The 9,353-nt window shown below is 65.4% G+C and overlaps 1 protein-coding gene across 3 annotated transcripts in view; it reads left to right on the top strand.

The window, feature by feature from the left end:
* The window catches only part of CELSR1 (cadherin EGF LAG seven-pass G-type receptor 1), a 148,695-nt gene that overhangs the window by 137,279 nt on the left and 2,063 nt on the right, over positions 1–9,353 (top strand). For all 3 annotated transcript variants that reach the window (XM_057555962.1, XM_028168244.2, XM_057555963.1), the window contains exons 25-34: positions 75–249; positions 3,183–3,295; positions 3,645–3,724; positions 5,183–5,309; positions 6,039–6,164; positions 6,531–6,625; positions 6,899–7,002; positions 7,270–7,419; positions 7,817–8,047; positions 8,300–8,561. In XM_057555962.1, the coding sequence (XP_057411945.1) occupies positions 75–249; positions 3,183–3,295; positions 3,645–3,724; positions 5,183–5,309; positions 6,039–6,164; positions 6,531–6,625; positions 6,899–7,002; positions 7,270–7,419; positions 7,817–8,047; positions 8,300–8,561 (1,463 nt within the window). The remainder of the gene's footprint in view (positions 1–74; positions 250–3,182; positions 3,296–3,644; positions 3,725–5,182; positions 5,310–6,038; positions 6,165–6,530; positions 6,626–6,898; positions 7,003–7,269; positions 7,420–7,816; positions 8,048–8,299; positions 8,562–9,353) is intronic.

The raw sequence follows: 9,353 nt of genomic DNA on the forward strand, positions 1-9,353 counted from the left end.
GCCGTCCGGCCCTCAGTCCGCGGCGCGGGGCCCGTGGCCGGCGGGCTGCGCTGAGCGGCTGCCTCTCCCCGCAGTTCCTGTGCACGGTGACCGCCATCCTCCTGCACTACACGTACATGAGCACCTTCGCCTGGACCTTCGTGGAGAGCCTGCACGTCTACCGCATGCTGACCGAGCTGCGCAACATCGACGCCGGGCCCATGAGGTTCTACTACGTCGTGGGCTGGGGCATCCCAGCCATTGTCACAGGTGAGGGTGTGCACAGCAGCCCTGCCAGGTGGCCCGGGCTGGGGACCGACCCCTACTCGGAGGACCCGCGTGGCATTGCTGATGTAGAAACCCACATCAGATAAACCAGCGCCCCCGGGTGCAGGTGGGGGAGCTCTCCGGCCTCCTCTTGGGCACTCAGCAGAGGAGGGGCACCTGCACCCACATCTGCTCACACGAGTGTGATCATCAGTGAGGGATGCGTCTCCTGTCAGGTGTGAGCTCCTTGAGAGCTGGGCCCAGGCCTGTTCAGGGTTTGCCTGTGGCATCTAACGGACAAACACTCCCTTGTCTGCCCGCTTTGTGGATAGATGGGTGAATGATGGGTAGATGGACGGGTGGATGGATAGGTGAGTGGATGGATGGATGGAGAGATGGGTGGATGCGTGGGTAGGTAGGTAGATGGTTGGATGGAGGGATAGATGGATGGATGGTAGATGGATGAATGGACGGATGGTGGATGGGTGGGTAGGTGGATGGGTGGATGGTGGGTGGGTGGGTGGATCGATACATGAAAGAATGAGTTAATGAATGAACAGAACAGCAGCACTTCTCAGCACACTTTTCGCTAAATATCAGAAGGTCAAATTTGCTTCCTATGGGGAAAGATCCCCTCTTGTACTCACAAAGGCAGAGCGGCACCCCCTCTCCTCAGCAGTCCCTGGGTTCCAGGGATCCAGACGCGAAGTCCGAGGCTAGAGGCAGTGGGAGGAGGGGCAGCTGCTGCCCCAGGGCTCTGCCCAGCAGCCACCCTGGTTTCCATGGTAGCACCACCAACTGGTCTCCTGAGGCCACTCTGCTCCCACCCAGACAGTCTGGGCACCAGGCTGTCCTGTTGCCACTCCTCTCCCTGGGCTCCAAGGGACCCTGAATGACCGTTGTCACCTCCATCCAGGGCTGCTGAGGGGGGCATTGGGGGCCTCCCTCACCGGAAGCCGCCTCCTCTTGACCCAAAGACTGAACACAGCAGACACACTACATCGTGTGTTTCCGTGCCGTTTCTGGTCAACTTGTGAGGAAGGTGCTAATTCAGGTGGTTCCTGAGCCCCAAAGACCAGGAAGACTGAGGGCTGGGAGCAGCTCGTTTCGGGGTCCTCCCAGTGCCCATCTACTAACCCCCTAAGCAAGGATCTGGTCGTGCTTGGACACTCAGGACACTCATCTTTGATTTCATCTTATGTCTGCCCAGAGCCTCTATTATTATTTGGGTTTCCTTTTTAATTAGCAAGTTAATCTGAGAAACCAGAGCATCGGATTTTATTTACATCAAATTCTGTGAAGAGAAATGAAGAAGTCAGATCAGAATCATTTGCCAATTTGCTTATTTTACAAAAGGAAGAGTTAACGTTTGCTGTCTGGTTTTCTGTGCCCCAGTAAACTCAGAGTGTGGTTCCTGGTCTATACTGTACCCCGTTCCATCTCCACCTGTGTGGTCACCTCGGGGGGCCCCTCCCGACCGGGCTGGATGGAGCAGAGCGTCTCCATGGGACCCTGCATGGGGACAGCCCTTGTCTCAGGTCGGTCGTGGGGCCTGACCCAGCCGGGCCTCCGGGACCTGGGGGACGGGGGACAGGGGCCTGAGGCCACCTCCCCATGTGCTTTCCTTAACCCCCACCAAGTCTCAGTTGCCCAAGAACCCGGGAGCATTCGCACGCTCCTTCATTCATTCATTCATGGCGGGCCTCTTCTGTGCCGGGCTCCGTTCTAGGCCCGGGATCAGAGCAGTGAGTGAGAACGGCAAAGCCTGTCTTCTGGGAGTCGCCCCTCCAGGGAAGACAGGCATTAAGTGATGGTGAACGTGACTCTAGGCTCATCCACAGACCCTGCACTGAGGGGAGGGCTCAGAGCCAGTGGGGCGGGGGAGGATGAGACCTGCTCTCATCTGGGGGTGGGCAGGAAGGCTTCCTGGAGGAAGCACTCTTTACACTGGAGGGCTCGCAGGAACCAGGCTGCTGTGCTGGTGGATGTGCCTTCAGGGCCCAGCACGTGCGAGACCTGAGTGGAGGAAGGCTGGTTGGGGACTGACCCGAGGCTGGGCTGGGGTGGAGTGGGGGGTGCCACGTGGTCTGGAGTGTGGCCGTGGCCACGCCACGAAGGGCCCAGAAGGCCGCGGAAATACCCGTGTCCATCTCCTGAGGGCAGTGGGAAGCCATTGCAGGGTTTTGAGCAGTCGGTTGGGAGACTTGATCTTTTAGGGCTTAAGCAAGGGAGTGTGGCCGTGGAACAGTCCGGGCCAGGTCCGGGGAGGCCACGGCGTGGAGTGGGCTGCTCCTTCGTCCTAAGCAAGGTCTGTGTTGGAGAAGCCACTCCAGACTTCACCTTGACGGTTCTGCAAGGGCAAGTCCTGCTCTAGCTTGTGACATGGTTAGAAACCATGGCCGTGGCTTAGATAACATAGGAAACTCCCCATTTGCCCAGCACCTTGGAGTGGTGAGCCGCTCCTGGGGTGTGTGCACGTGTGTACGTGTGTGTGTGTGGCGTGTGTGGCACGTGCCGGCCCTCAGGTCCTTCCTCCCTCGCGCCTGTGGTCCATGGCCGTGTCCTGGCTTCTGTGTGGCCCAGCCAGCAGGGCATCCCCATCGTGCTTCGTGGCTGGTCCTGCCGGGTCCCGTCACCTCCGTCTTCTGTCTCTCTCCCACCTCCGTCAGCAGCCCCGGCCCGGGTGGGCTCCCCACCTCTGGGGTGAATCCGCGAGCGGGTCGTGGTCATGGTGGGCCTGTGACCAGCACTGAGAGGGCCTTTGCTGGGAGGGGACCCGGGCCTTTGTCATTTCCCGGCTGTTTATCTCGGGTTCCCCGCCCTTCCCTCTGAGGGCGATGCCGGGGGCCCCGGGTCCTGCCTGGGGGGCTGGGAACACCCCGTTGTGGCCACCCCCCGTCGGGGTGGCCCTCACTCTTCTCCTCCCTGTTGTCCAGGACTTGCGGTGGGCCTGGACCCCCAGGGCTACGGAAACCCGGACTTCTGCTGGCTGTCCCTTCGTGACACCCTGATCTGGAGCTTTGCGGGGCCCATCGGAACCGTGATAGTCGTGAGTGCCGGGGGTTTCTCAGAACCCCTGATTTTCAGGGACGTGGGAGGCTGGGTGCCCCTTGGGTACGTTGGCTTGAAGGGTGTTTGGGGCTGAGCACCTGGGCGGGACAGGAAGGGCTGACCTGACGGTGATAAAGCCTTGTCCTCAGACCCGTGGATTCTGGGATTTGGTCCAGGTCCACGTCCACTGTGACACCGCTCAGCATCCACCCCCAGCGGGCTCCTGGGCTCCGAGGCCTCGTCCCAGGGGGCACCTCCCGAGATGCGGGCTGGAGACCCTCAGAAGCCTTTGGCTTTTGAAGGTCTCTAGTGACTTCGGGTTTCTCTGTTTGTTTGGTTTTTTTCAGGTCAACACAGTCATTTTTGTCCTGTCTGCAAAGGTTTCCTGCCAAAGGAAGCACCATTATTATGAAAGAAAACGGGTCGTGTAAGTTGGTGCCAAACCCGGCCGGTGGGTGGGACCTGACGCGGAGCCAGCCCCACCCGAGACCCCTGCCTGTCTGGTTTACACGCCAGGCAGAGCCCCATGAACGCGCCCGTCACCGAGCCGGTCAGCTGCTGGCTTTCCGGGCCGGTCCAGGGCGTCATGTCAGCCACGTCAGTGGGGAATCAACAGGCCGCAGTGGGGAGAGGCCAGCCGTGTCTGGACGTGTCTGGGCTGTGCCGAGCCGAGTCTGGATCCGAGTTGGACATCGTGGAGGAAAGCGAGAGAGGCTGACCTCAGGGGGCCTGGGGCAGGTGGCCGGCCGGGATGGCAGCCCGGACCAGGGAGGGAGAGATGTTTAGGATGTAGGACCCACGGGGTTTGTGCTGGAGTCACTGAGGGGAGAGGGGTAGCAGTGACGCCTGGGTGTCCTCGCCTGGACGGGCAGGAGGAGGGGGATGGTGACAGCCGGGTGGGGGGAGGTGCCAGGGTGCCTGGACACTCCCTGGAGTCAGGCAGGGTGGGGGTGGGGGGATGGAACTTTCTGGGTTGGTGGTGACAGTGAGGCTAGCACCACAGGAGTGGAGGAGCTCGCCCAGCGAGAGGGTGCAGCACAGGAAGATGGGGCCCAACAGAGGGAGCCTCCCATGTCTTCAGGTTGGGAGAGAGCAGGGGACCCACGGAAAAGCCTTGCGGGAGGCAGGCAGGGCAGCGTCGGGAGAGCTCAGCGTGAGTCCAGGAGCCACGAAAGGGTCAGGGGAGGGGAGGACAAGGGTGTCCACTGGGCCAGGTGACCCGAGCTGGGGGGCCAGGGAAGGCAGGATGTGTGAGGAGGGGCTGAGGGGCCACAGGAGGTGCCGGTCCACCCGGCCCGCGGGAGAGCAGAGTCTGAAAAGGCCACGGAGGAGCAGAGACCGCGGGCAGGGGACGCGGGGTCGGGGTCCAGCCTGCTCACCGCCTCCACCGTCCTCCACTTCCTCCCCGCCCCAGACCTACCTTTCCCAGCCCTTGACTCATGTTAGCACACGCAGTTCCCTCCGCCACCCCACGACCCCACCAGGGATGCACGTCGCCGTCCGTTCCCCTTCAGCTGGGGAGACCGAGGCGGAGAGCAGGAAGCCCTTGCTAGGAGCCTGCACAGCGGGCCTGACACCTTCTGGCCACCCGCCTCCTCCGGGTCCACGTAACTTCCGGGCCCGTGCACCGGGCTTCCCGGAGTCGCTGTGGGTGCAGCCCGGGTACCAGTCTTGGCTCATAGTTTGCTATTTACCTGTTTGCTTTTTACTGCTCGCCTGCTCCCCACTCAGCTGTCTTTTCCCGTGTGAGCCAGGGGCTGCCTCACGGTGGATGCTTCGAAAGGGTGTGGGAAGGAAGGAGGGTGGGGCGTGGCCGCCGGCCGGTGGGCAGGTGGGCGAGAAGGAGGGGGAGGACGGTGCAGTCACAGCCGTGCCCGCCCCCCAGCTCCCTCGTGAGGACGGCCGCCTTCCTGCTGCTGCTCATCGGCGCCACCTGGCTTCTGGGGCTGCTGGCAGTGAACAGCGACGCCCTCACCTTCCGCTACCTCTTCGCCGTCTTCAGCTGCTTACAGGTGGGCGGCTGTCTGACGGACCTGGCAGGGCCCAGGGGTCACCTGTGCTGCTTCCTGTCTGAAGTGCCCTGAGAGGGTCCCTGGGGAGATCCTTGACCTGGCGTCCTGGCTGTGTTCTCGCTCTCTGGACACACGGGGCTGCACCGTGGCTGTCCTTCTGGTGGCGGCGCAGTTTGTTAGGGGTTATGGTGAAGCCTCGTGGTCCCACCACCAAAAAAAAGGTGGCTGTTGCTCCAAAGGCAGCTCTGCCCCGAGCCCTCCCAGGGACCCCCATCCATGGCCTCCCGTGTGTCCGTCAGGACGCAGTCCTCTGCTCAGCCAGTGTGGGGCCTCACCCCCTCCCCGGCCGGCATAAATCCCACTGTGTCCCCAGGAGGGTGCTGGCCATTTACTGTCCGCACCGTGGACCCTGATTAATGATGCAGCATTGGGGACCCGGATGGCCCGGGGGCTGGGGCCTGGGAGGGGGTCCTGCAGGCACCGGGCGTGCTGGCTGCCCTGACCAGGCCCCCGACCTGGAGAAACTGGAAGCCCCCGGGGCAGGGAGGCCGGGCGTGGGCCGTGGTGGGCGTCTGCACGGCAAGGTCTACTCTGGGCACCGTCAGCTCCACGTGGCTGAGCTGTGCTCCGTGCATCCTCCGGGCAGGCAGGCGGGCAGTGAGGCAGCGGCAGGGCCCTGGCTTCTCTACGGGGGCCAAGCCCGGCGCTGACCTGCCCACTCCTCTGCAGGGCCTCGCCGTCCTCTTGCTCCACTGCGTGTTCAACAGAGAGGTCCGGAAACACCTGAAGGGCGTGCTCGCCGGCAAGAAGCCATACCCCGACGACTCAGCCACCACGAGGGCCACCCTGCTGACGGTAGGAGGCTCCCGGGGACGCCAGGGCCTGGACCAGCATCAGACACAGCCCCTTGGTCTCGCGTCCCCCACAAAAGGGGGCATCACAGACCCGTCCCCGGAGCGTGGCATCCAGCCTTCCCTGCAGCCCCGGGAGCGAGCCGAGTCGACGGGGTGGGGTCTGTCCCGCTCACAGCCTCTCTTCCCCCCGCGGCCGGCCGGGATCCTGGCCAGAAGCAGGGGCGGTGGGAGCTGCCACCGGGCCGCTGTGCTCCGTGCCCGGCAGGGGCACAGTGAGGGTGCTGCGTGGGGGCTGGTGGTGGGGACCGAGCCACCCTCTGGGTCCTGGTGGCCTCTGCTCGGCCAATAACCAGCCCCCTTCCCCCAGCGCTCCCTCAACTGCAACAACACGTACGGCGAGGAGCCCGACGTGTTCCGCACGGCCCTGGGCGAGTCCACCGCCTCGCTGGACAGCACCATCAGGTCAGGGCGGGCCGGCGCCCCTGCTGTGGCCGAGGGGGGGGAGCAGCCCTCCGAGCAAACGTGGGCTTTGCCGCCTCCGCCCCGAGCTGTGTGCCCTGCGGTTTAAGTCCACGTGTGTTTACCCGTGTGCTCCGGGAGTCTCGTGGCAGAGAACCTTCCAGAGCCCAGTGTGGCTGCCCTGGCACACGCAGAAGGCGCTGGGTGACGGCGGGTGGCCGGTCATGCGTCCCCCAGAGCAACGATGCTGAGCCCACCCACCTCTATCCTCTCCAGGGACAAAGGGGGCCAGAAGCTCAGCGCGTCCTCTGGGCCGGTGCGGGGCGGCCACGGGGAGCCAGACGCGTCCTTTGTCCCCAGGAGCACCAAGAAGCCCCACGGTACGTGTCCCCTAGGGCGCGGTCTCCCGCCAGCCTGCACGTCTCCCCCCCGGGGGGCCGTGGCGAGAGCTTCCTGCTGGCTCTCGGCTGCCCCGTGGCCCCTCGGTCACCGGAGAACGTACAGCCTTGAGGAGGTGGCCACCGCACACTGGGACGGTCAGCGGGCACCCAGTGCCCTCCCGTGTCCGGGCCTGGGTGGCTCTGCCCTGCCCCTGGCAGGAAGCCCCCGCCCCCGCCTGAGCGCTGTCCCTCCCGCCCGCCCGGCAGGCCACGACTCGGACTCGGACAGCGAGCTGTCCCTGGATGAGCAGAGCAGCTCTTACGCCTCCTCTCACTCCTCCGACAGCGAGGACGACGGGGTCGTGGCTGAGGACAGATGGGACCCGGCCCAGGGCCCCGTGCACAGCACCCCCAAAGGTGAGCGAGCCTGCTGGCCGCAGAGCGGCCCTCAGCCGTGGTCGCCTGCCCCGGGGACGGGGCTGGGCGGCCGGAAGGACAGTCCCCTGCTCCCCGTCCGCAGAGCACAGGTGAGGTCTCAGGGGTCTCTGTGGGACCCTCGCGGCCAGGACTCCACGAAGCTGACCCCACGGCTGCAGGGAGCACGAGGCTCCCGGGTGTGGGGTGCGGGGGGGGCTTGAGGCCGGGATCCCACCCGGGACCTTCCCTCTCTAAGCCTTGGTCGGGGTCCCCACGTGGACGGTGCGGCCCGGCCAGGCCTGCGGGTCGGGGACTGTGGGTCAGCGCCCCGGGACACGCTCCCGCTGAGCCGAGCAGGCAGCCGCCCTGCATGCTGAGGGTCCGTCTTGTGCCTCAGCGGACGCCGCGGCCAACCACGTCCCAGCCAGCTGGCCTGACGAGAGCCTGGCCGGGAGCGACAGTGAGGAGCCGGGGGAGCAGCCCCGCCTGAAGGTGGAGACCAGGGTCAGCGTGGAGCTGCACCTGGACGAGCAGGGCAACCACTGCAGCGAGCGCAGCCTGGCCCGGGAGAGCGGGGGCCCCAGGCCCGCGGCCGCGCCGCCCAGCCAGCCCCCCGAGCAGAGGAAAGGTGCCGAGGGCCCGCTGTCCCCGAAGCTGGGGGCCGGGAAGTCCCTGGTCCTGGGGGAGGCAGGCCCAGGCACGGGCTTCGGGGGTGGGGTCCGTGGGGCACGGGGGTGGCGCCCGGCAGGGCAGGGGGGAGACCCGAGGAGGGGAGGAGTGGCCGAGAGCTCGGCTCTGCATGACAATCCCTCCCCGAGTCCACTGCATCCAGCAGAGGCAGCCCGATCGTGACCTTCTCGATCCCCCCGCCCCCGCCCAGGCATCTTGAAAAACAAAGTCACCTACCCGCCGCCACTGACGGAAAAGATGCTGAAGTCGCGGCTGCGAGAGAAGCTGACTGAGCGTGAGCAGAGCCCCGCGTCCTCGCGGCCGTCCTCCCTGGCCTCCAGCGACGGCGTCCGCGCCCCCGACAGCACCATCCCCGCCAAGACGCTGCACCGGGAGCCAGGGCGCGAGCACCTCAACGGGGTGGCCATGAACGTGCGGGCCGGGAGCGCCCAGGCCCACGGCTCCGGCTCCGAGTGAGTAGCCTGGGCCGTGGCGGGAGGGACAGCGGGGGCGGCCCCCGGCCAGCCTCCCCATGGTCCCCCGTCTGTAGGACAGGCCCCGAGCACAGAGGCGTGCCCAGGCAGAGGCCCGGGGGCTGCGGCGGGCTTCTACCCAGGAGAGGGCCCCTGCTCGGGATCAGGAGGAACCGGCCGGAGGTGGAGCAGACGCCTGTCAAAGCCCTGGGTCCCGTCCAGCCCTGAAACTCTAGGACTTGACACCATGTAGGACCAAACGTCTTATGAGCAGTTTCATTGGCCCAGGGTCATTACTGCCCCATTTTGTGGTTGAGGAGACTGAGGCTGGGGGTCGGGGGGCGCCTGGCTGCAGAGTTGCGGAGCTGGGATCCGGCTCCAGACGTCCCAGGGAGGTGGGAAGAATGGGAGCCCGGTCTTCTAGAACGACCTTCCCAAAACTTAGAGAATGACTCGGGTTGCTAGCCTTGGTACTCCAGGCACCGTGCAAGGCCAGCCCTGGGGAGGACACTCGGATGGGCCTGGGTCTCCAGGTGGCCCTGGCCATCAGGGGTGCAGGTTGATTGTCCCCTCCCCTGCCTGCCAGTGTCGCTGTGTCCACACATAAGCGTGCCCTCCGTGGAGCCTCCGGGCACCCCGACCCCTGAGTGGGGGGTTCTGCCCCCTGCCCCCCAAGTGGGGGGTCTGCCCCTGCACAACCTTGGACCCAGCCCAGCTGCTGGCTTCACGGGTGGCAGGGGCTGTCCTCGCTGACCCTCCTCCGCCTGCCTGACGGCTTCTTCCCACGCACAG

This window comes from Balaenoptera acutorostrata, chromosome 11, assembly GCF_949987535.1.
Source record: "Balaenoptera acutorostrata chromosome 11, mBalAcu1.1, whole genome shotgun sequence".
Classification (NCBI taxonomy): domain Eukaryota; kingdom Metazoa; phylum Chordata; class Mammalia; order Artiodactyla; family Balaenopteridae; genus Balaenoptera; species Balaenoptera acutorostrata.